The sequence below is a fragment of the Mesoplodon mirus genome, assembly GCF_964341445.2.
Source record: "Mesoplodon mirus genome assembly, chromosome: 14".
Classification (NCBI taxonomy): domain Eukaryota; kingdom Metazoa; phylum Chordata; class Mammalia; order Artiodactyla; family Ziphiidae; genus Mesoplodon; species Mesoplodon mirus.
Genome location: NC_138990.1, coordinates 39,639,952 through 39,666,889, shown reverse-complemented (window position 1 = coordinate 39,666,889; position 26,938 = coordinate 39,639,952). Strand labels below are relative to the sequence as shown.

The 26,938-nt window shown below is 36.2% G+C and overlaps 1 protein-coding gene across 11 annotated transcripts in view; it reads left to right on the top strand.

The window, feature by feature from the left end:
- Positions 1-26,938, top strand: part of PUM2 (pumilio RNA binding family member 2) — a 93,792-nt gene that overhangs the window by 48,919 nt on the left and 17,935 nt on the right. For 7 of the 11 annotated variants that reach the window (XM_082642070.1, XM_082642068.1, XM_082642066.1 and 4 more), the window contains 3 exons: positions 10,957-11,100; positions 11,217-11,507; positions 15,642-15,878. In XM_082642070.1, coding sequence (XP_082498196.1) covers positions 10,957-11,100; positions 11,217-11,507; positions 15,642-15,878 — 672 coding nt within the window. The remainder of the gene's footprint in view (positions 1-10,956; positions 11,101-11,216; positions 11,508-15,641; positions 15,879-26,938) is intronic. The other 4 variants (XM_082642064.1, XM_082642063.1, XM_082642072.1 and 1 more) reach the window with 1 other exon arrangement.

The following is a 26,938-nucleotide window of genomic DNA, read 5'->3' as shown; positions in this document are numbered from 1 at the left end:
GAAACTTGAATAGATTTAAAATGCTAAATGTAGATTCTCACACTGAGGAGTGAGAAAAATCAAGAAATGTCTTTAGGGGCTTCTCTGGTGGCACAGTGGTTGAGAGTCTGCCTGCCAATGCTGGGGACATGGGTTTGTGCCCGGTCCGGGAAGATCCCACATGCCACGGAGCGGCTAGGCCCGTGAGCCATGGCCTCTGAGCCTGCGCGTCCGGAGCCTGTGCTTCGCAACGGGAGAGGCCAAAACAGTGAGAGGCCCGTGTACCACAAAAAAAAAAAAAAAGAAATGTCTTTAAATCTTGCCTACCCTGCAATGCATTATTTACAGCTCAGGTGCCAATAGTTGAAATCAGTATTGTTTGTGAGACTTAATGACAGGGATGGCAAATATGTGTTAGAATTCTCAAAAACCTTTTTTTCTTAAGTCTGGCGTAAATCATAGCGTCTTTCCAGTGGAGTATAGCCCAGAATTCTTTTTTTTTTTTTTTAAGATGTTGGGGGTAGGAGTTTATTAATTAATTTATTTATTTTTGCAGTGTTGGGTCTTTGTTTCTGTGCGAAGGCTTTCTCTAGTTGTGGCAAGCGGGGGCCTCTCACTATCGCGGCTTCTCTTGTTGCGGAGCACAGGCTCCAGACGCACAGGCTCAGTAGTTGTGGCTCACGGGCCTAGTTGCTCCGCGGCATGTGGGATCCTCCCAGACCAGGGCTCGAACCCGTGTCCCCTGCATTAGCAGGCAGATTCTCAACCACTGTGCCACCAGGGAAGCCCTCAGCCCAGAATTCTTAATGCAGTGCTTTAAGTAATAAAACCATTAGGTGGCATGTCAGACAAAACCTATTTGCCATTTCTGCCTTACAAGGATAGTTAGTCATTTAATTAGTTAATGTTGAAAAGTGTACAGCTAACATTTTCCACTTAGAACATTGCGCAGCCTTGTTTAGCACATTTATAGTATTTTAACCTGTTGGTTTTTATAACCTGATGGCATCAGTATTTACTAAAATTTTCTGCCCATTGCCACAGTACAACTTTTAGAAAAGGCCAACAAAATACATTTTTTGTGAAGTAAATTTGTGAAAGTAAATACAAAATTAGTACTTTAATAATAGTGGAAGATAGAAGGAAGGTATTTTTCTTAAGCTAATGAAGCAGCACTTGTTATGTTTGGTTCTTTTGAATTTTATTTTTATACAGCAGGTTCTTATTAGTTATCAGTTAGCACTTGTTATGTTTTTAAAGGCTACATTTGAATGTCCGTAGATAATGCATCACTTCCCATTCTATTCCTTCATTTCTCTTCATTCCTAAAGACTCACTTTCAAGCATTCCATTTTTTCACTTTTAGTATATGAGTAGTTACTCCTTCAGCTGTAGATTACAGCTAACCCTTGAACAACCATGGGTTTGAACTGCATGGGTCCACTTATATGTGGATCTTTTTCCATAAATATGTACTATAGTACTACACAATCTGTGGTTGTTTCAATCCTGTGGGTGCAAAATAGTGGATATGGAGGGTTAACTGTAAAGTTATTTGCATATTTTCAGTTGCACAGAGGGTTGGTGTCCCAACCCCTGCATTAAGAGTCAACTATACTGATTAATGAAATACGTGTTCCAGTTTTCATTAATTGTACTGTAGATAAATTTTCTATTCAGGTCATTTAGGAGATGTGTTTAATGCATTGGAAACGATCCTGACTTACATGATTGAGGGGTTTTTTTTACATGCTGCTAAATATTTCTGTATATTATTTTGAGGAGTTCTGTATCAATTACATTCATTCTGTTCTCTCTGAAATTCTAAGGTCTGAGTTTATCATCTTGTTTAGCCTACTGAATGAAGAAAAGGATGTTAATATTGCTGTCCCTGGAGTACAAATGATAATAGAATGGGGGCATTCTCATTATTTTCCTTTTTTACCCAGCTGTATACTTGCTTCATAGAAGCTGCTGTCCCAGAGCTGCTGTAGATTAGAGACCCTGGCAAAAGCAGCCCTTAGTGAAATGGACTGTGAAGCAGAAGTTGTAGGCACATGGAGAGACATGGAACAGGGCTAAAAAGAACTGAGCTGGGAGTTTATGAAAGCCACTGCTAAGACCATTCTGGATTCCTCTTGGGTTTTAGCTATAAATAGAAAAGAGAGAAGAGTCATGGAGTATAACAGTCCTGTCTTACTAGATTCTAAGTAGGATTTTGATTTAAGAGAATGCTTCTGACCTGTGTTTATTTGCTTCTCCCTTTAACTTATTGCTTATTGTTTTAGACTTTTGGTGCTGGTCCTATTATCCATTTCTTATAAATGCCTTTGCTTCTCTTCCTCATATTCAGCTCATGTTCTTATTTACTAAAAACATCAAGGTATTTTGCTATTAATTTTATCAACTTTGCTCTTCTCAAAATTTATTTTTATGTTCACGTCTTTCCATTCTATAAGAAAGCTCTTTATTGCTTTTTTTGTTTTGTTTGGTTCATCAGTGAACTCTATCTTGGTACTCCTAAAAGAAAACCACTTTTTACACGATATTTGTCTAAAAACCATTGACTGTCTTCAGAGTGATGAGAAAATTAAAAGCAGGGAAAACTTTTAGGGAAAAAAACCAGATTATTTTACCTAACCTTCTAAGCCACAACATTTAGTCCCTTTACAACTGTAAATGTAAAAATCATTTTCACAAAAAGGGCTTTACTAGAAATAATATTTGTGTGCCTAAGTGACTTGTTGACTGTTCATGTGATTCCCTCACTGTAAAACTTTTCTCTAATACCTTCTCTACTTTATTCTGCCCAGGACTATGATGAAATAATTGTCCCTTATTCAAATAGTTACATAGATATAATGTTTTATGTGTTATATCTTTATATGTTTTAAAGATATAAAGCTCATACACAAGCTTGCTTAGAAAATTGTTTATTTCTTCAAATCTCATGCAGTTCGTAGCTTTTCCACCTTCTGTCCTTCACTTCTCATCCGTCACATCCCTGTTCCTTGTACTATGTTGATTATAGACTTTCAGTCCTTCTGCTTGATTCTATATGCCATCGCTGTTTTTTAGTCTTGGATTTTCAGGCTTTCTCCCTCTGCCACCTCCTTTTCCATAACCACGATGCTAGTCTGCCTCTTCATCCTAAAAAGCTTCCTCTCTCTTGTGCTTCCCTCTTATACTACCTTTCAGAATTTACATTCTACCCCACACTTCTTTTTTTTTTTTTTTTTTTTTTTCTTTTTGCGGTATGCGGGCCTCTCACTGCTGTGGCCTCCCCCGCTGCGGAGCACAGGCTCCGGACGCGCAGGCCCAGCGGCCATGGCCCACGGGCCCAGCCGCTCCGCGGCATATGGGATCCTCCCAGACCGGGGCACGAACCCGTATCCCCTGCATCGGCAGGCGGACTCTCAACCACTGCGCCACCAGGGAGGCCCCCCACACTTCTTTTAAGCCCCGCCTCCATGATTCCTTTTCGGTAGCTCTAATGTAACTCAGTGCCAAAGTATGACTTCCTCTCCTCCATCCTTAGGTTTCTCAGTTCTTTGTTGTATTACACAACTTTGTTGTATGTCCAACTTTCTGCAGCTCCTCTCCACTACATTTGTGTGATATTTTACTCTCCTGGCTCTCCCATCTTTCTCATTGCTTTTTGTCAGTCTCCCTTTCCTCTGTATATCACTTAAATGTAAAAGACATTCTGGCTTTAGTGACTAGATGCTTTGGAGTCAGATCTGCCATATTGCTCTGCCAGTTAATTGTGTGACCTTGGCCATGTTACTTTCCTCTTTGAACCTTAGTTTCAATATTGGAAAAATAGAGACACTTTATATTTTTTCTGTGGAAGAGTCTTAACTACTTTCATCTTTTCACCTGTCATTCCTATACCAGTAAACCAGTGAGTTTATGTCTGCATCTTGGATTCTTTTCTGAACACTTAACACATTTCTACGTTTGTACAAGATATTACCATGTATATGTTCCTGCCACTCCTTAAACTTGAAAATGTCCAAAAATGAACTCACCTCTCCCAAATTTGCTTATCTTATTGTTTACCCTATTTCACTGTTAACCCCGCTATCCCCTTGAGCTAGAAATTTTTGGCTTCATTCTCAGAGTCATCTTTAACTCTTGGTTTTCTTCTGTGCTCCACATTCAGTGACTTGGCAGTTGTTTATTCTCTCATGTTCACTTCTTTTCATCTCTGCTATTCTTGTTCAGCTTCTCCTATATTCTCCCACTAACTCTGTCTGCCTCTAATCTCTTCTGTTTATTTCATCTTTTTATTCTCCTCTCAGTTACCTTTCAAAAATACAGGTTAGTTTATACCATTCTGGTTCTTAACATTTTCATTAATATAGCTCCAAACTATTGATACCTTTTAACCTAATCAGTACTGTCCTGATCCTATGCTTTAACACACTAGACCACATACTGTTCCACAAACATCCTTTTATGCCTTTAGCCCTAGCTAATACTTTTAGTTTAGAATACACTTTTATAAATTTTAAGCAAAATTGGGACATATACTTTCACATTTTCCTTTTTAAAGCCTTGCTTTATACTTCGTGATTAACTTTCCTTCTCATCGTTTAATATGATCCTTTCCATGAAGCCTTCCCAAATCTTTCCCAGTGCTTGTTCATTAATACTTATTCCTCCTGGGACTTCCCTGGCAGTCCAGTGGTTAAGCCACAGCGCTCCCAGCGCAGGGGGTGTGGGTTCGATCCCTGGTCAGGGAACTAAGATCCCACAGGCCGTGTGGCACAGCCAAAAAAAAGAAAAATAATAATAATCATTCTTTTTGCCATTCTTGTGGCACATAACTTGATCCTTTCTTTACTACTTCTGTTTGCCTTGCATTTCATTTAGCTACTTGTGGTTTGTTTTCTTAATTTAATTATTTTACCATGTTTGGAGGTGTAAAGTGTCTTAAAATTAAAGTGGAAGAGTTATGTATTTCTCCCTAAGGAAAGTTATTTGATCAATGTCATGTCTGAAAATAAGTGGCATCTTAGAATTAAGAATATAGTACATTATCTTCGCTACAAATTGTTTAATTCTTGAGTGTGGGGACCATGTCTTTTTTAAGTAACAAAAAGATAATACAATAGAAATTAGAAACTTTTGAACTGAATGATTATGAAAATGCTATACATATTTAAACTTGTGGACTACACTTAAAAACAAAACATAGAAGAGGGGTATATAAGCTTTTTTTTTTTTTAAATTGAAGTATAGTTGATTTACAATGTTGTTAGTTTCAGGTGTACAACAGTGATACAGTTATATTTATATATATATTATTTTTCAGACTCTTTTTCCTTATAGCTTATTATAAAATATTGAGTATAGTTCCCTGTGCTATACAGTAGGTCCTTGTTGGTTATCTATTTTATATATAATAGTGTGTATATGTTAATCCGAAACTTCTCTAATCCCCCCCTTCCCCTTTAGTAACCATAAGTTTGTTTTCTATGTCCGTGGGTCTATTTCTGTTTTGTGCATAAGTTCATTTGTATCGTCTTTTTTTTTTTTTTTTTAGATTCCACATATAAGCAATATCATAGTTGTCTTTCTCTGTGTGCCTTACTTCACTTAGTATGATAATCTCTAGGTTCATCCATGTTGCTGCGAATGGAGTATATAGGCTTCAATGCATACATTAGAAAATAAGTTTCTATCTGGGAACCATGAAAGGAAGAGAATATACCCAAAGAATTGTAGAAGGAAGCCAGATAATAAAGATAGAAACTGATGTGGATGAAATAGACTATAAACATATAGTTAAAAGAGTCAGGTTATCCCAAAATTTACGTCTTTGAAAAGACTAACAAAATTGATAAACCTCTGAGAGGTTCATCAAAAAAAAAAGGTAAAGAGAGAAGACATAATAACCAATATCAGAAAAATAAAATAATCATAAGAGGGTATTAGGAACCAGTCTCATGTTAACAGAAATTGGAAATTGTAGACAAAATGGACAAATAACTAGAACAATGTAACCAAACACACTCAAGGATATATAGAAAATCTAAAGTTCATTACCATTAAATCAATTGAGTAATCAAAAATATTCCAAGAAAATTCCAGGCCAACACAACTTCAGTGGTGAATGATAATCAGGCATTCAAGGAAGAAATAATTCCAACAATTCCAATTTTTAAAATTCCAGAGAACAGAAAAAGAGGGTGTGCTTCCCATGCCATGTTATGGTACTAGCATAGTCTTGATATTAAAACCCGTCAAACAGTGCAGAAAAGGAAAATTGTAGGCTCATCAGACTTATGAACGTGGATTTAGAAATCCTCAAATATTAGCAAACCAGATGTAGCAATATAAAGCAGGATAATATATCATGAACAAGTTGGTTTTATCCCAAGAATGCAAGATGAGCATTAGCAAATCACAGTGTAATTCACCACATTAAAAGATAATAATCATAAGAACTTCTCAAAAGATGCAGGAAAAGCATAATAAATTTATATATTGACTTTAAAAAAAAAAAAACCTCTTTAACAATTATGAACCAGAAGATAACGTCTTTAATATGTTGGGGAGTCAGGAGGGAATTAAACACCTTACTCCACTTCCCAAGGATGATAGACTTTCCTATTTATAGGAAATACTTGAAAGTGTTCCATCTAAGACTGGGAATAAGACAAGGATTTCTGCTAACGATACTTCTCTTCAAAAGAGCCTAGCCAGTATATAACATGAGAGAAATTCTAGTAAAATGAAAAAGTTCTGTAAATAGAAAAACACAACTGTCATTTGCAGAAAATATGATTGTATTAACTGAATCTGCAGATAAAGTATTAGAGTTAATGTGTTTTTGTTAAGGATTTTGGATATAAAAATCAGGTTTAAAATCTTTTTCTGTTAACCAACAGAATCTTTTTCTTTTTCTTTTTTTTTTTCTGACATGCTGCGCTGCTTGTGGGGTCTTAGCTCCCCAACCAGGGATCGAACCCAGGCCCACAGCAGTAAAAGCGCTGAGTCCTAACCACTGGACTGCAAGGGAACTCCCAACACCATAATGTTTTGAAATGAAAAAATTGAAGGTTATTATTTACAGTAGTCAGAAGTACCTAGGAATAAGTCTAACAAAAAATGTGCCCAGTTTCTATGGGAAGCAGCTTTGTTTAGACATTAAAGGAGACCTAAATAAACAAACCATTGGGCAACTCAATATTTTAAACATGCCAGTTCTCCCCATATTAACCTGTAGTTTCAGTGCATTTCCGATCAAAAATCCCAATGGGTTCTTTTGGTGGTTCTTTTTGACAGCTGATACTAAAATTTAATGAAAATGCAAAGAGTCAAGATTAGCCAAAACATTCTTTTTTTTTTTTTTTTTTTTGTGGTATGTGGGCCTCTCACTGTTGTGGCCTCTCCCGCTGCGGAGCACAGGCTCTGGACGCGCCCGCTCAGCGGCCATGGCTCACGGGCCCAGCCGCTCCGCGGCATGTGGGATCCTCCCAGACCGGGGCACGAACCCGTGTCCCCTGCATCGGCAGGCGGACTCTCAACCGCTGCGCCACCAGGGAAGCCCCCAAAACATTCTTAAAGAACAAAAGTAAGTAGAAGGGCTTGCTCTGTTCTAACTTACAGAGTAAGATTTACTCTAAAGCTGCAGTTGAATTACTGCATGGACAAACAGACCAGTGGAACAAAGTAGAGACCCCAAAAGTGAGATTCCCAAAAGAAATGGCCACCTAATTAATAGCAAAGAAAGCAGCAAAAAGCAGTAGGGAGGAATGAATGACTTGTTTTATAAATAAGATGAAAGAAAATTGATGATTTGGGCAACAAATTGAACCACTGCCTTATCCTGTGTTCAGTACTCAGCTCCATTTGGATTTTAGACCTAGGTGTGGAAAAGTGGAATTTTAAAGCTATTAGAAGATAATATAGGGAAATTTTTTTATGAAAATAAAGGAAATAATAAATTTGAACCCATTACTTAAAAAGTCACCATAAAGAGAATCACAGGTCAGGCTAAGAATGGAAGAAGATATTTGCATTGCAATACATTAAAATGGTGAAACACCTGATTTCAGCATACATAAAGAATTATAAATCAATAAGAAAATGCAGACCAATAGGAAAATGGGTGACAGAGACTTGAACAGCTGTTTCCCCAGAGGAAATCCCAGTGCCTAATTAGCATATGAAAAGATGCTCAGCCTCCTTATGGGCAAAGAAAATCAAAACCACAACAGAATGCTTCTGCCTATCTTTCAGATTGGCCAGTTTTTAAAAGTCTGACATTATCAAGTATTGCTGAAGTCATGGAGCAATGGGAACTCTAATACCAAGGTGGTAAGCGTGTAAATTTGCACAGCCACTTTGAAGGCAGCTTGGCATTATTTGCCAAAGTTTGAAAATACACATGCCCTTTGGCCCAGGGTGTCAACTACTAGATATATACCTTAGATTAGAGAAATATGTACACATAACACACCAGCATACATATACAAAAATGTTTATGGCAGTACTGTTGGCAGTGGCCCCAAACTGGCAACCGTGTAAGTGTAGAATGGATAAATTCATTGTGGTGTTTGTCCAATGAGGTGCTATACAATAATGAAGATGGAAGCTAGAAGGTCTGTGTATAACCACATGGATGAATCGTACCTAAAATTTTTAAAATAATTCAAACCAAATGATTGTTTAGAGAGAAGCATTTATGGGAAGTAGAATGTGTAACTCTAAGGGAAAGAAGACTGGTAGAGCAGGGACTTTCGAGAGGTGGGATGCTGGGCAGTTTTCTGTTTCTTGGCTTGGATGGTAGTTATACTTTTTTGTGTTGTAGTCATTATAATATACTGTTTTTTGTACTTTTTATGTGTTCTGTTTCACAGTAACAATAAAAATTTTAGACACCTAAGTATCATGCTCTGCTAATCAAGTACATTTTCTGGTTAAGAAAAAAATTACTCTCAGCCCCCTTTCTGTAGCTCGCCTCTGGTCCTTTTTTTTTTTTTTTTTTTTTTTTTTTTTACAGCAAAACTCCTCAAAAGCATTTCTGTACTTGTTTATGGTTCTTCCATTCTTTACTGAATTCACTACAGTTTGGCTTTTATCCTTACCAGAATGACTTCCATGTTGCTAAGTTCATTGGTCAGGTTCTCAACTCTTAATGGCTTTTAGCAGCGTTTGACATTGTTTTTTTTTTGGGGGGGGGTAGGAGTTTTTATTAATTAATTTATTTATTTTTGCTGTGTAGCGTCTTCGTTTCTGTGCGAGGGCTTTCTCTAGTTGTGGCAAGCGGGGGCCACTCTTCATCGCGGTGCGCGGGCCTCTCACTATCGCGGCCTCTTGTTGCGGAGCACAGGCTCCAGACGCGCAGGCTCAGTAGTCGTGGCTCACGGGCCTAGTTGCTCCGCGGCATGTGGGATCCTCCCAGACCAGGGCTCGAACCCGTGTCCCCTGCACTAGCAGGCAGATTCTCAACCACTGCGCCACCAGGGAAGCCCCGACATTGTTGATCACTCAGTCTTCGTTCAAATTCTTTTTTCTTTGACCAAATTGTTTGAATTTTCTTTCTTTACTGGCTATTTCCTCTCAGTCTCTTCCCCTGTTCCTGCTCTCTCCAACCTCTTAATGTAAAGTACCCTCAGGCCGTAAGCCCTGCCCTTTTATTTTCTTGGTGATTTTGTCCTTTTTAGCTTATACCATCCTTATCTTGACCACTCCCATATTTATAATTCCAGCCTGAACCGCTCTCCTGAACTCTAGACTTGCATATCCTATGTGACAGTTACAGTTAGATATCTAATAATCTTCTTATTCATCATGTTCACTCCATGAGGAGAGGGCTTGAAAGCTCTACATTCCCTCCTAGGTTTTGCCCGATGCTTCTCTTCATTTGGCTGGTCCTCCTAATTCATATCCATTGTATTAGTAAAATGGTATTTGCGAAGCAGAATTACTGTATTTAATTAAAACAGCCTTTGCATGTGAAAGTTTTGGTCTTAGTAGGGAAAGTAGTGTTTAAATTTAAAAGTATCCAAGGCTGCCAGTGCAGTTTTGCAAGTGGTCCTCAGACTTCTGAGCCTGAGTCTCTGTTGCTGTATAAGACAGCCTTTCTCAGCCTGCGTTCTGGGAGAGAATAAGCCCTATTGCCTTGAAGTATCCACTGTATATATATATATATATATATAGTTAACTTCTCTCCCATGCATCTTGAGTGGTACTTACTATGCACCATCCTTGAGAGAATTGGCAAAATAGTCACTTTTCTGTTCAAATAGTCATTTTCTGTTCTGTGGTTCAGATGAGGAGTCCCTACTGAGAAGGTCTATGAAGAGATAAACTTCACTCACCTGTCATTGTGAATAATGCAAATTGTCACCTGCCTTGTGGTCAAGGCTGTAATAAAACTAATGCCTATGTGGTTTTTATTCAGACTCCAGCTTGAGAACCTTTACAAATTGACTGTTAAACCTTATGATTTTGAGTTATCTGTTTATATCATGATTTAATTTTGAAAGGGCTGCTTACAAATGAAAATCTAAGGGAATGCTGGTAATGAGGCACTTGGTTTAGAAATTTACTAAAATTGCATAATAAATCGTACAGTGTTCTCTCTCACTTCCCTTAGTCTTTCTATCCATTCTCCTCTCAGGACAACTGACTAAATGGTAATAACTTTCAAGCATCAGCCCTTGATTACCTATGGTTTCAATATCAAGGAATATATCTCATCATTTTGTTGTCCATAAGCGAGAGGCATCTCTGTTAAAATTTAGGAAAAATATTTACTTGTGCTTTAGTACATTTTCATATATTTAGTAATACCTTCTCAGCTGTGTTTGCTTTTTATATGGTGACTAACGGTTTTATATTAACAGTATAAATAGCTGTGTTTTCTGGTTGATAAAAACACAAATGTGGGGGAAAATAAATACATGTTTTCTATAATAAATGTTTTCATTGGTAAACATTTATTTTAATATTATCTAGGCTATCAAGTACTAACTCCAACTGCCTATTATGATCAGACTGGTGCCTTAGTGGTTGGCCCTGGAGCGAGAACTGGCCTTGGAGCTCCAGTTCGATTAATGGCTCCAACACCTGTTTTAATTAGTTCAGCAGCAGCACAAGCTGGTAAGTGTAACTGACATTTTCAGGGATAATATTTTTCTGGTGTTGTTTGAGATGTTTCAAAAATAGAAAATGGTTTTCTGAGTAGTTTTAAGAAGTGTCTGAAATTTAATTTACAGCAGCGGCAGCAGCAGCTGGAGGAACTGCAAATAGTCTCACAGGCAGCACAAATGGCCTCTTCCGGCCACTTGGCACTCAGCCACCACCGCAGCAGCAGCAGCCACAGCAGCCAAGCACTAATCTGCAGTCTAATTCATTTTATGGGAGCACTTCTTTGACTAATAGCTCCCAGAGCAGTTCTTTATTTTCTCACGGACCTGGCCAACCTGGAAGTACATCTCTTGGCTTTGGAAGCAGTAGCTCTTTGGGTGCTGCTATAGGCTCAGCCCTCAGTGGATTTGGTTCATCAGGTAAGTTTCTTTTCAAGATGAGTGTACTCTGCTAAGTGGACATGAGGTGTATGTATTTGTTTTTAATATTAATATAAACAGTAATAGCTTGTGGTATAGAAAGGACAGGAATAAGGTACTGGTTTATTGGTTTAGTTTGGTAGCTGAAAAACCACCTCCTGTAACATTTAGGAATGTTTAACTCATTGCAAGCAGCCCATGCTTTACTCAGATATAATACATTTTCCCCTGGCTTTAAGAATTATATTACTGTAATTTTTGTTTCAGTAAGGTTTGTTTGGGATAATATATATTATGCTAATTACTAGCTCTTCCCTTTGCTCTATAATATTAATGTTCGAGGAAGTAAATATTTTTGCCATCTTAAGTTTCTGGTGTTTTAAAATAATCTTTGTATGCTCATCAGATGATTTATTCTTATTAAATGCTAATGGTTGTTAATGATCTTTATTTGGTATAATATATAAAAATAAATTATGATGTAATGTTCTAAACAGAAGCCCCTAAGATAAATATGCCTATCTTTATATTAAACAACTTAGCCTTTATCACTAAAAGTTCATTTAAAAGGACTTATTTCCCCCATATCCTAGTTTTATATATAATCCTTAAGAAATCCAAATTTTAAATAGCTTCACAAAATAAATAATTTACCCACACAAACTGATTTTGTAACTGAGGAAGAGCTGAAATCAGAAGAGGCCCACGCTGACACCCTGTTGACACACATTTTATTATCAGTCTCTGGTGTTTCCAGAGTATTCAGGAAACAGGGAAAAAACAGCTTACTCTCATTCTCTTGGTACAGTTGACAGCCTTTTCTTTATGAGGGGCAGGGCCATTTATTCACACCTCAAGAGGATTTTTATTCCTCTCGTGTCCTTGAATCTTAAAATCTGGTTCTCTGTTTTCCCACCACATTAAATTATATTCTGGTGTGAAAAATGGCAAAACTAACACATGCCAGTCATTACTAACTGTGCTTGCCAATTTTCTAAGACAGTATCTTTTGAACTTCTTGAACATTCATATTTATAAATATGATGGTCTAGAACAACTATAAACTTTTAGGTGCAGAATGCTTTTTTGTTGCAATGAAATTCAAAAGGGAAATATACTTGCCTAATACAAAATTACCTAAAGAAATGGGCAAGGGAACTTCCGAGGAAAAGTCTAGTGAACATAGAGACTGTTTAGTCTTAATTTTCCTGTTTGATTTTTTTTCATTCCTTTTGGAGCTTAGTCTTTTTATCTCTCGCCCAAGTGCTCCCATAGACTCATTTTTTTGTTTCTAACACAATTGAAAAGCATTTTCCACAAATAATCCTAGATTGCTGGAGAAAATCAAAAGAACATATAACTTTATTAAAAAAAATTTTTGTGTGGAAATAACTAGTTTCTATAGATCGTAGACCCTAAATAATCCAGGAAAAATAGAGAAAAGACCTGATAAATCTCATGTTCCCTTTTCTAATAAAATGTCACTGATGGTCTGGTATAGATTTGTAAGAACTCCAAATTCCCATTTGCTCTTAGTTGTTAAGAGCCTTCCCCCTGCATTCAGGAACTGGTGAGCCATCAACATTCTGTTCTCTACACATGTCCCCTGTAGATGCCTCTTTCCCCAAAACTGATCATCTTCATTCCTCCCTTATTTATGAGCATTGCTTACTCCATTCTGATTTCCAGTTTGGGGTACCTCTGTTTTACCTTGCTTCAGAGGACATTAACAGTTGCCACCCCTAAATACCAGTAAATAACCTGTCATCTCCCTCCTCTTGGACATTTCATGAGCATTCATTCAAGTGCTACACTTAGGTACTCTTCGAAGTGTACCCATTGCCTTTTTACATTATGGCAATTCCATACCTATATGAAATCTAAAATATAATTTGTTTATGTGCTCATGTACACACACAGTAACATACACACAATCATTCTTTTACCCATATGATGAAATTATTAATGCTTAGTAGTGTTAAATACCCCAGTTTATAACTCAGCTCACCAGGAAGCTTAGCCATTGTAATAAAGTAATTAAATCACCATTTCTATGACCCATTAGAACGTTCTTTTACAATTGAAAGTTTGTAATTTAACATTTTATCCACAGTTGATAAATGATTAGTGACTCTACTGTCTAGCCACTTAGATATTTTAGATATACTTTGTTTTATATTTTGTAGTCATACTGTTGCAGATAATTTAGGCATATAGTAAAATTTAAGGAGCCAGCTTGTTAGGTTTAAAGTAAAGCTATTTCTGAATTACTTTTAAATGTTCGGCTTGGCTTCTCCTTTTTAGAGGAAAATAATATCGCATGTGTCAAAACTATGGTTTCTTTGATTATTTGCCAGGGGAATGATAGTGCTGCTGCTCTCATTAGAGAGCTGTTGTCTTTTTCCTTGTCATATAAATTGTTTTCTGAAATAAATAGGAATTTTAAATGTAGCCATGTTTTAGAAAAATCACTTTGACAGTGTCCTTTTAAATTAGCATAGTTAATATAGCATACATTGACAATTTTGCCAAAACCATTCTTACAATAGTGTTTATTTTTTGCTATTAAAAATGCATATAGTTACCAGTATTTCCCTGTAATATATCTTAAAAAGTGAGAATTTCAATAAAACATGATCAGTCTTCCAGAAACTGCACTCACTGGTTTAAAAGGTTGAATACTGTTTATATAATATTTTGCTTAATACAGTAGTGTGAGCCTGGTATTTTTCCTTTATAGAATTTTAAATTTGGTAAAACCAATGTAATTAAGTTTCCTATCTGTATTAATAAGCTTAACTTGGTCTACCATCATGTGCTCTGCTTAATTTTTCTCTTTAATCTGTACCCTTATGATCTATTTATAATTGACTTGCTATTAGAAAACCACAACCTAATAGAAACTTTAAAATTCTCTTGAAAAGAATTACCATATTGGTCCGAATATAGAGCTTGTCCTTAAAACACTTGATAGGTTAAGAAATGTATTATGAAATTATTTTGGATGTAAAAGACTTCAGTTTAAAAAGGCTTAGAAACAGTAAAAAACATACTTGAAAATATGGGCTCTAAGTGAGACTTATGAATTGGGAGTTTTGGACAATCCTTTTAAACACTTAGTAAAGAATTTGATTATCCAAATATATGTTGATTAACAGCCAGATCTTGTTGCTTTTCTGAGCATGCATAGCTACATGGTAATGTGAACCTACCATTTTTTTATGATTTTATGAAGTACAAAAGAAAAGTAGAAGGTTAATAGTTGAATTGGGGATTAAGTGAAAAACAAAAAAAAATTGGTATGTAGTACAATAAGGGATGTGATATAATTGTATACCATATAAGAAAACAAAGGCTGATCAGTCTTTACCTGAGTAAGGGGTTCATGAGGCCAGAAATAGAATCTTAGGAATGGAAGATCCTGAGGGGTAAGTGAACACATGTCTTTGGTTGATAACAGTAATGAGAGCTATCAGTTTTCTAAGAGAAAGTTTGATTTTTCCATATGAATTTTGTAATTTAGTTGCTGAAGGATAGGGAGAATGTGTAGTGTGAAAAGTACTGAGGAGTTAGCTGCCATCTATACTTCACAGCTGACTAATATTCGGGCCAATATGGACTTTAAAGGACTGTGATTTGAACACAAGCTGGAAGCCAAATCAAATGTGAATGGTGAGGGAAATGTATTAATATTCTGTTTATCAGTATAATCTCTTCTTGGCATTGGGTTGAAGTTTAAGAACTTGGTTCCAGAGATTAGGATACTACCAAAATTTAACCTTATTGGAATTTAATCTCTCGCATATCCTAAAGCAGACAACTTACAATTTCAGGGTTTATAAATCATACCAGGGTATTAAAGCACAGTGATCATATGTGTCGATGGTACATACGTGTGAAATAATGAACATATGAGTGAGTGCTCTTAAATATTTGGTTATTTTCTTGGGGTGCATTTATACCCTTCTATGATTAACACGTTAGTATGTGTAGTTATCACAGTAATTATCTTCTCTATAATGTTTCTACACATAATTATTGTGATCACTTCTGTTATTTCCCAGCAAGAGTTGGGGACAGGTTCTATTCAGTTAACACTGTGTGTAATTAGGGTTTTTTTTATTTCTTCTTCAGTTGGCAGTTCTGCAAGTAGTAGTGCCACAAGGAGAGAGTCTCTATCTACTAGCTCTGACTTGTACAAAAGATCTAGTAGCAGCCTAGCACCCATAGGGCAGCCATTTTACAATAGTCTGGGATTTTCCTCCTCTCCAAGTCCAATAGGCATGCCTCTGCCAAGCCAAACTCCAGGACATTCACTTACGCCACCGCCATCACTTTCATCACATGGATCCTCATCCAGTTTGCATTTAGGTAAAAAAAAAAACCAAAACCCTTTTTATTTGTATGTATACATGTGAGTGTGTTTGTGTGTGTGTTTTATAATATGTGTAAAGTATTTAATGTTGGATAAAACATGCCAAATTGCTTTTGCTTGTGGATATTAGCCTTTTGAAAAAGTTCTACTTCTGTGAAAATTCAAAGTGAGGGTCTAATGTACAGTAAGGTAAAGACCCCTATTGTATCTTATGTTCCTTTTATGAAATACAGTGGTGTGTTTTTTTTTCTCGTCTGTGCTTTTGATTTGTGTGTGTTTTAGATCATCTGGAAAGTCAATTATTTATACGTGATAGTGAAAGAAATTTCACGATCAAAAGTTTGTGCACACCATATAAAATGGATAAGTAATAAGAACCTGCTGTATAAAAAAATAAAATAAAATGCAAAAAAAAAGTTTGTGCACACCAAAAGCAATCATTAGTCACAAAGTTATTGAACTTTAAATAATTTAGTTTAGTATAATGGTTTTTGCTTTGGCCTTTGAATGAATGCCTGGCCATTTTGCCACAGGGTTATATCAGGGTATATGAATTGAGTATGTTTGTGAGTTAGAGAATCTTATTATGTATGGGTTTGGTCCATGTAGTTCTCTTACTTTTGAACACATTGTTTAAGAAAAAAAATGTTCTAGGCTTGCTGTACCCTTGAAATCGGAACATTTAGAACTTTGGTTTATATCTGTATATTAAAATCACCCCCACCCCAAGATTATTTGAATTGGTGGTTACCTTTTTCCCACTCCAGGAAGTATTTAGCCATGTAGTTAACAGTATATTTTGAAGGGTTTTTGGATATCAGAGGCTGTGTATGAATCCCTCCCTGTCTTTCAAAGAAAGTATTTTATTAAAATTAGATTCTGGATTTTTATAATTCTAGTCATTTCAGCTAAAACTGAGAGATTCTATTGCTGATTCTTATGTGCTTAGGAAGATTTAAATCAGCTTGTGATTTAAAAAGTAATGTTGCTTTTGTAAGCAGATATATTATAAATTAGTGATTATGTTTGACCCCGCCACCCCCGTCATAAGGCTATAGTTATTGTCTCCTAAAGCTCAGTAATACAGTAAGTTTCCGTGTAACAAAGGAATATCTTACAGTGATCATCGTTTAGATTTATGTTATTACACAGTGGGCTAGATTTCTTTTTTAAAGACTGGTCCTCCACCCCAACTTCGGGCCTTTGCTCTTTTTGGGGGTATTGACTGTGTACACCCGATTAATTTATCTGGGTGGGGCCCTAAGATCTGCTTTGCAGCATTGTTTGTGTACACTTACCAGTTTGTAGCCTACCACTTTCCTTCATTTATCTTCTCTTAGTCATAGGAGCTTCTCAGTTCCTGACGTTTATTATTTCTATTGACCCACTCCTACCACTCCCATATAAAACATGCCTTTGAGACTTTGAAGTTGGCACCAAAATTTGGAACAAAGCAAACCTAAAAATAGACCTTTCGTAATAGTCTTGTGTTTTACTCGTGAAGATTATCTTTGTCACGTCCTGTCATTTTTTTCATAGATAAGTTTCAGATCGGATTTCTGTCAACTGTTACTGCTTACGTTGTGCTTTAGTGCCTGTGTAAATGGCATTAATTATTCTACATAGCTGGCTTAGCAATTGGATTATAAATGACGTTTTAGATGTCTCTAATTAAATAGCAATCTAGATCTTTTTTGACTATAAAGAACCCAGGCATGTAGATGCTTCTAGAAGGAATTCTAGTCAATTATGAGAAGTAATCATCGTGTGGGCCAGCAGTTCTACACTGTAGCCTGATACTTTTGTACCCATAGTTTAAGCTGAACTCCTTAGTTTAGCTTCACCTTGAAATCGAGTATTTAAACACACCTCTGATTGAAATTCTCTGTAGATTATTTTCTTTTGTGATTCCCCAGTTTCTTTTAGCTTTAGTCATATTATAACTAGCAACCTTGTTTGTTAACAAGGAATAGACCCTGCCAAGTTGAAAATAATTAAGTAGATTTCATAAGTTTGCTCTTTGTATAGTGTTCATGGAAATAATCTATCTTTCGTTTTCATGTCATTGAATCACGGTGCAAGACTTACATGCTCTCTGGTCTCTCTCTCTCTCTCTCTCTCTCTCTCTCTCTCTCTCTCTCTATATATATATATATATATATATATATATATTTTTTTTTTTTTTTTTTTTTTTTTGCGGTATGCGGGCCTCTCACTGTTAATGGCCTTTCCCGTTGCGGAGCACAGGCTCCGGACGCGCAGGCTCAGCGTCCATGGCTCACGGGCCCAGCCGCTCCGCGGCATGTGGGATCTTCCCGGACTGGGGCATGAACCTGTGTCCCCTGCGTCGGCAGGTGGACTCTCAACCAGTGCGCCACCAAGGAACCCCTAAAAAATATATATTTTAGGGGCTTCCCTGGTGGCGCAGTGGTTGAGAATCTGCCTGCTAATGCAGGGGACACGGGTTCGAGCCCTGGTCTGGGAGGATCCCACATACCGCGGAGCAACTAGGCCCATGAGCCACAAGTACTGAGCCTGCGCGTCTGGAGCCTGTGCTCCGCAACAAGAGAGGCCGCGATAGTGAGAGGCCTGCGCACCGTGATGAAGAGTGGCCCCCGCTTGCCACAACTAGAGAAAGCCCTCGCACAGAAACGAAGACCCAACACAGCAAAAATAAATAAATTAATTAATAAACTCCTACCCCCAACATCTAAATAAATTTTAAAAAAATATATATATATATATATATATTTTAAATTGTATATCCCTAAAGTGGATTTCTTCATGAATCAAGTTATCAAGGCTGCTAATTGATAAAATACCTATGAAAATGAATTTGCATAGCCATTTAAAAAATAATCTTACTCTGCTCACATATTAAGAATATAATATCATAAAATAGGGATAAATTCTCAGTTTCATTAGAATTGGTTGGAATTAATTAGTTCCAGCTGATTTTCTTATGAGATTTTTAAGATACGTAGCCATTATAGTTATCGGTAGGTCTGGATATCGATATTCTTAAAATATTGGATGAAACAGGTAACTTTTTTTTTTTTTTAACCACCTATGCCTTTGCTCGTGCTAGTTACTTGATTCACAGAAAAAGTGAATAGCAACATTGTGTACTTCTGGCTTTCCAAAAAAGATGTTTCATTTTTTAAAAATAGTTGTCATTTGATCAACATAAATATTTTTAGCAGGATGACCAGTAGTCACTTTGTGATTGAAGAACAAGTATTTCAGCTGATGAATTTTGGTGGTTCATTTTTTTATAACCTAAAATATTCTTTTTAAGATTTGCAGCCTTGTTGCTTTTTAAATACATTGAAGTCAGAAACATGAAAAAGTAATTTTATCTTCCCATATTCTAGTATGAAATTTCTAAGAGATAGAGATTCCTTTTTTAAAAACAATTATAGCCACAAAATCATTATCATACCTTTTAAAATTTATAAATTCTCATTACTCTAATTTCCCTAATTGACTTAAATGTCTTTTGACAGTTGTTGTGTTTCCATCAGGGTCCAAATAAGGTCCGTCATTTGTTTGATGTCTTTTAATATGGAACCATTTCCCCATCCTCTTTTTTTTTTCCTTCACGTTTATTTGTTGAAGAAACTTTGTCCTGTCGAATATCCCACATTCTGGACCTCGATGGTTTCTTCTCCATGGTGGTATTGAACATGTCCTCTATTCTCTGAATTTCCTGTAAAATGGAATTTAGGGGTTTGATCTGGTTGTTTGTTTGCTTTGCTATTTGGTTCTGTATTTCTGCTGCACCATATCAGGAGACACATGTCTGGTTATTTCCTTTGTCAGGTTGTCTGCCAAATCCACCTAATGGCTTAGCAGCCTTTGATCATCACCTACGTATTTCTTCAGAGGTTGCAAAATGGTGATGCTCTGTCATTCCTTTTACATTTGTTAGCTGGAATTTTTCTATGGAAAAGAACTTCCATCAATTGTGAGGTTACCCTAAAATATATAGTTCATATAGGAGTCAGGATGATGCTTGATTTCTTTTCCTTTGTTTTCTGACCTTGGGAAATGAGAATTGAGAATGAGAATGAGTTGATGCCCTAGCAACTTCTAAAGGTGACTTGCAGGGTTTTTTTGTTTTTGTGTTTAAATCATCATTGTTCCCTATCGTGTAAATTGATGGATTTTAGGATGGTTGTTATGTTTCAGTCCATTGCAGACTGGGAGATAACACTTTTTATACCTTTTCTTGATGCCAAAATATTACTATCTTTGGCCATTTGGAGTCCCTTCAGATTGGTTCCCACGTTGACTACAGCTTGTTAAAAGCAGTGCTTAAAATACTGATCAGAGAAACAAGTGGAAAAGAATAAGGAAGGGGAACAACTTTAAGATTAATGTTTTTTATCTTGAAATGCAAAGAGCTATGTAAAATTCTGGGCTTCAAGTTCAGCCTTGAATATTAAGTGAATTATTTTCTCATGTTATACTGATGTATAGAGTTGGGGGGAAAAAAATCTTCTACCTGTAGTTGTTTTTTATAATTCTTTATGATAGAAGTCAGTCTCTTATTTTGAGATACGTTACTCCCAGTAAAGGAAGATTAAATATTTCAAGTATTATTTTATTCATCTACCTGGAGCTAGCTAACTAGTTCTTTCCTTCCTTGTTGCCTTTTTCTTCTTTGAGTAAACGTTTAAAATATGTTAGTGATTTCTTATTTACTCTAATCTTTATGCTCATAATAGATTGATATGGAACTTCTTGGGTATAAAGTAACATTTTGTGTTTTTATTTAACTTAGGGTTTGACAAACTAATGGCTTCTTCCCTTGTACCTCTTCATTTTTGAACTGGCTTGTTTTTTCTTAAGAAAAGGGTGATAAAAAGTCTAATTCCAGCTTTGAACTCAGTGAAATCAGTTAATTCAAAGGTGGCTGTCAGTTTTGAAGATTCCTTAATGTCATGTATTCAGTAGTCACACAGTGCTTTAACTTGCAGTAGATTAAAAAACTTTATAACCTATCTTCTCTCCTAATCACAGAAAATTTTATATGAAACATAGATATGGTAATATTAACTGTTAGAGTCATTTTCCCTGTTCAGTAGTAGTTAATCTGTTGAAATTGCTGACCTTTGGCAGATTTGGTCATCCGCTTCTCTTAGAATGAGATGTTTGAGAATTAAAACAAGTATGGCCAAATCGGTTGTAAGGCTTTGTGCAGTTTTTCTGAGTTTCATATATGGTCCTTAAAGCAGAAAACAATATAAATTATTTTGAAGTTTTCATTGAAAGGTATTATTATCCTTTAAGTAGCAAGTTCCCTGTAACTCAATAGCATTTGATAGTTTTGTAAAGCACTTTCATATTCATTATTTCATTTCATCCTAATTGTTAACATAAACTGGCTGAGTGATCTGCCCATTAAAGATGAGACAGTTATAGGTCATATGAGCCCAAGAGACTTGCCCAAACCAGTAAATGGCAGAACTGAAGCTAGAACACTGTTCTGACTCCTGATACTATCTTTTCTTTTTCTGTTCTGCTATTCTATAATGAATTGAACAATTTTACAAAGTATATCAATAACAATATTCTCAGCCTCTCAAATTTAACCTCACAATGGTGTAGGTTATGTGTTTTTAAAATGTGTATATAAGATTACTAGACTTCTAGATCCCTTTCTCAGTTATTCTTGAGATTTATAGAGAAGCTCTTATCTACTGTATGAAATAAGAATATGTGTTACTCATAAGGCAGGCCACTCGGGGACTGAATATATGTTGGACAACAGGACTGAATAGATAGGACAACATACTCAGCTCTCAACAGAATATTATTTACAGGTTCTCATGGTGTAAATGAAATCACTGCTTCAACCCATTGGTGCATCTAAAAGTCATTTATTTGTTGAAAAGTATGAAATATGTTGTGGAAAAGTTCTAAAATTATTACTTGTATGGAAGAATTTATTATTTTATCTTATGTTTCATTTCTGTGTACAAATTCATTAGTCTTAGTCCTGCTTTGGGGTCACAATGATTAATTTTTGCCCTTATGTTTTATCCATTATCCTCTAATAATGTTATCTATGACTTCGTGCTTCTAATGACTGAGAATGTTTTCACCAGCTAATTCAGTTAAGGTAATCTCAGATTTGAGACTGAAAAATACTTGATGATTCGATTCAGTGGTTTACCATACCAGAATCACTTGGAGTGCTTGTTTAAAATACCTAGAATGAGGAGGTGAACGATTTGGAAATGTGTGGCAACAGTTCGTGCTTGTCATCATGACTGGGGATTCTGTGGACATTAAATACCCAGCAGCCAGATGCTAAACTTTTCATTTAAAAAGGATTATCCCACTGGAATTTCCAGTAGCACTCAGGTGAAGAGAGACACCTTGGAACAATTCGTAGTTTATATAAGGCGTTACTCCAGTTCACACTTCATAATTCCTGGATCTCTAGTGTGTTATATGAGCCTTTGATCTTGTCCCCCATCATCTCCCTAATGGATTTCTTTCTTCCTGCCTTGTTTCCTTCTATTGACCTGAAGTCTGCTTGCCATTGTATATTTTAAATTTTTGAAAAAAAGCTTATGGGATGAGAAAATAGAAAAGTCTGGTCTCTTACTGAATATGTTTTTAAATATTTTTTTCCTTGATATGTGTTTTGCAAATTGGAGCCATTTCTTTAATGTTGTTGACTATAATTCTGTATATCATTATTTACTATCATTTGGTTGTTGTACTTTTTATTCACTGGCTCTACCTTTCCTTCATATTTGCATTGCAGCTCCTCCCTCAATTGTTTCTCTACCTTTCCTTCTTACTGATATCAAATAAGTCTTCATGTGCCTTAAAAGCAGTCTATCAAGAATTCACCAAGAACTTACATCATTGCACTGTTTATACACTAAATAATGTACATTAAGTAAACATAGGATCAAAAAACTAACTTAAAATATAGGCAGATGTGCTTCATGAGAGATCTGCAGCTTTAGCCAAATAACCTTTAAAAATGAATGCAGCATGGGTCTCATGGGGTAATACTGAAAATTGACTTATGTTTAGCATATTTTTACATGAGACTGTTTCCTTAACGAGGAATAAGTCCATTGGAGGAAGGGCAGGATCTTACACTGTAAACCATAAAAGCAATGACTGAAGTTAAAGAAGGCAAATAAATGAAAGGACATGTCATGTTTGTGGCTTGAAAGACTCAGTATTATAAAGATACCAACTGTCTTCTAATTGATGTATAGATTTAGCACGATCTCAATAAGAATTTTCAGGCTTTTTTAAAGAAATTGACAAGCTGATTTATTTAATATGAATGGAAAAACAGAGCCAAGAGTAGTCAAGACAGTCTTGAAGAACAAATTTAGAATTTAATAACTTGGCCAGATATCAAACTTATTAAAACTGCAGTGGTAGTTTTACTAAAATTGTGGTATTGGCACAAGGGTAGAGAAATAGATTGGTGGAATAGAGGATCCAGAAATAGACCTGCTCGTTTAGTTACCTGATTTGTGGCCACAGTGCCACTCTGGTGTATTTAGGAAGGATGGTCTTTTCAGTAAGTTCAGCTAGAGCAATTGAATATCCAAATGGGGAGAAATTAACTTTGACTCCTCTTTCACACTACACACACACACACGCACACAACTTCATTCTCAAAGCAATCAAGGAACTTGCTTGTAGTCATGAAGTTAGTAAGGAACAAAAATTTTGAGTCCAGGTCTACCTGGTTCATTCCAGGGTGTCACACTGCTTCTCAAAGAATGCTTTTGTTTCTGTCTACTATCGCCCTAAATAAATAAAGGATCTTTTCCTATTCCCTAAGTTTAGAATTTTTGTGAACTTTTTATAAAATTGTGGTAAAATATAATTTAGCCTATTGTGAGTTGGTGAGGAAAGTGAGTTTGAATGTGTCAGTATATTGGCATTTTTCACTTGCCTGCAATTGACTTTTTTTTGGCTCCTTTGGGTCTTCATTGTTGCGTGCGGGCATTCTCTAGTTGCGGCGAGCGGGGGCTCCTCTTCCTTGTGGTGCGCGGGCTTCTCACTGTGGTGGCTTCACTTGTGGAGCACAGGCTCTAGGCGCACAGGCTTCAGTAGTTGTAGCACACAGGCTCAGCAGTTGTGGCTCGCATGCTCTAGAGAGCAGGCCCAGTAGACGTGGCGCATGGGCTTAGCTGCTCCGCAGCATCGGCATGTGGGATCTTCCTGGCCCAGGGCTTGAACCCGTGTCCCCTGCATTGATTCTTAATCACTGCATCGCCAGGGAAGTCCCCCTGCATTTGACTTTTAATCTAAATTAAATAATTCTTACTTCAAGGATCTCATAATATTTTATTGCTAATTTTTAAATTAAAACTGATCAGATAAGGGTCTTTACATGATATTCTAAATAGGATAGTAATAAGCTTAATTTATACTGAAACTAATCCCTATTTTATGTTTATCTTTTATGTGTAGTTTTATTGGCCCCCAATTTAAGAATTCCGGGGTCTCATGAAAGTTTTTATTTAATTAATTTATTTTGCTTAATTAATTCACTTAATTTATTCAACCAATGTCAAATCCCTATATGCCAGACTGTGCTTGACTTGAGAGACACCGTTGAAGAAAACATCATTCTACCCACCATCATCAGGTTTGATTTTTTTGTGGTGAATACAGATGAGTAAACCAACAGTATAATGATTGTAAAGCTATTGCCTTATTGCACTTTATTTAACACAGTGATTCTCTCCATTAGAATTATTATCTGTCCTTTCTGTACCAAATTAACCACAGACTAGATTATATTAGAGTTGTTTCTGGGTTTTTTCTCCCTACTAGATTAGAAACAAGAAAGCTGAAACCATTCTCCACAGCTTTAACAGTACAGTTGACCCTTGAACAACACAGGTTTGAATGGCCCAGGTTCACTTATACATGGATTGTTTTCCCCCCCAAAAAAATGGGGAAAATTGGGAAATTTTTTTGGAGATTTGCAACTTGAAAAAATTCGCAGACTGCGTAGAAATATCAAAAAAATTTTAAAGTTAGGTATTTCATGAATGCATAAAATTATAATTATATATATAGCATATAACGTGTTAATAGACTGTATGTTACTGGTAAGGCTTCTGGTCAGCAGTAGGCTGGCTACTAGTAGTTAAGTCTGGGGGGAGTCACAATTTATACATATATTTTGGTGGGGTGGGAGTCGATGCTCCTAACCCCCGTGTTGTTCAAGGGTCAACTGTATTCAGATCTCAACAAAATGGTTGGAGTAATTTGAGTGGCTTTGTTTCTTTCTGTTTTATCGATGAATTTATTTTTGGACACTAGCTACTTGTTTAAAAAAATTATTTTACATCCTACATAGATTTCTACATTAAAGCATTGTTGGACTGGTAGTGTGTTCTCTGATCAGTGTGTTAAGATCATACTCTGTAGAGTAGTGCACTTTGAGAAGTTTTATGACGGTTGTGAGTTTTTATTTTTGCCTGTGTGTGTTCTTTGGTTTGGGGTAGGGGTAGGTTTTTAGAGTGTCCTCATGTTCAGTAATCACAGAAGTAGTTTAGTTTTCAGTAAAGATGTAAGATTCAGACAGTTCTTGAAATCATACAAGCCTTTTTTGATGGAATAATGGAAATTGACAAGGTGAGTAGAGGTAGAAGTGAGATATAATACTAGTCTGAACTACATAGTTCATATGTTAAAAACTCAGTCTGTTTAAATGCTCTTTGATGAATGAGGGAAGATTATTAATATTAAGTATCTTCTGTGAAGATGGCCTCCCTCTTACCTTTATATTTTTAAAAAGTTGAAGCACTAGATGCTAAAAGGTAGATTAATTACTTAGTTGCTTTTAGAAAAGAATTACAAACAATTGAAATGGAAACAACAGATTTTTATTTTGGTTTTAGTTTGCACCTGATATTGTTTGCTTACATATGGTCATAAAATGTACAAATTTAAGATAGCACACTTGACATATTTATGCTTTTTGCTTTTTATATTAGTCTTTTAAGGTGATGTGGAAGATTATACTTTTAACTAGAATTATGTAGGTTTTTTAATTCATTGAAGCCTTGGTTTTTCCCGAGTAAAAATTTTGTGTCTTTATATAGCACATATATAGTTAAAAATTTTACATGGTTTATTCTCCCATGTAACCTCAAGCATATCCCACATTTAAGTATGGTATGTGGCATTAAATGTCCTTCATGAGGTATAGCAGAATATAACTGAAAGCTTTAAGGGAATTATTCAGATATAATAGTTTAAAATAACCCTCAGTCTAGTTATTAGCTATGCATCCTTGAATAAGGATTTATTAAGGATTTAGCTTCTCTAAGCCTATTGTGTCACAAGTAAAATGGAGATAATATCCTTGTCTCAGAGTGTTAAGATAGCATTACATATTAATGTTCTAAGGCTGTTAAAAATTACAACTAAGTGGCTTAAAACAGATTTATTGTCTCACAGTTCTGAAGGTTAGAAGTCAAATTAAGGTGTCAACAGGGCCATACTCCCCTTAAAGGCTGTGAGCACAAGCCTTCCTTGCCTTTTTCTGGCTTCTGATGGTTGCTGATAACACTTAACATTCTTTGGCTTGTAGACACAGCACGCCAGTCTCCGCCTCCGTCATTACCTGGCATTCTCCCTATGTGTCTGTCCTAATTTTCCTTCTCTTATAAGGACAACAGTCATTGGATAAGAGCCCAACCTACTCCAGCATGACACCTCATTTTAACTTGATTACATTTGCAAAGATACTATTTCCGAATAAAGTCAAATCCACAAGTATCAGGAGTTAAGACTAGAACATATCTTTTGGGGAAGCCCAGTTCAGCCCAGTACCGTCTAAACTCTGGTCCCCCAAAATTCACATTCAGCCCACATGCAAAATACATTCCAGCATCCCCAAGAGTCTTGAACCATTCCAAAAATCCCAAATCTTATTTTCTAAATCAGGTGAGATTCTGAATGTGGTCCATCCTGTGGCAAAATTCCTCTCCATCTTTGGGTCTGTGAAACCTAGGAAACAAGTTATCTGCCTCCAAAATATAGT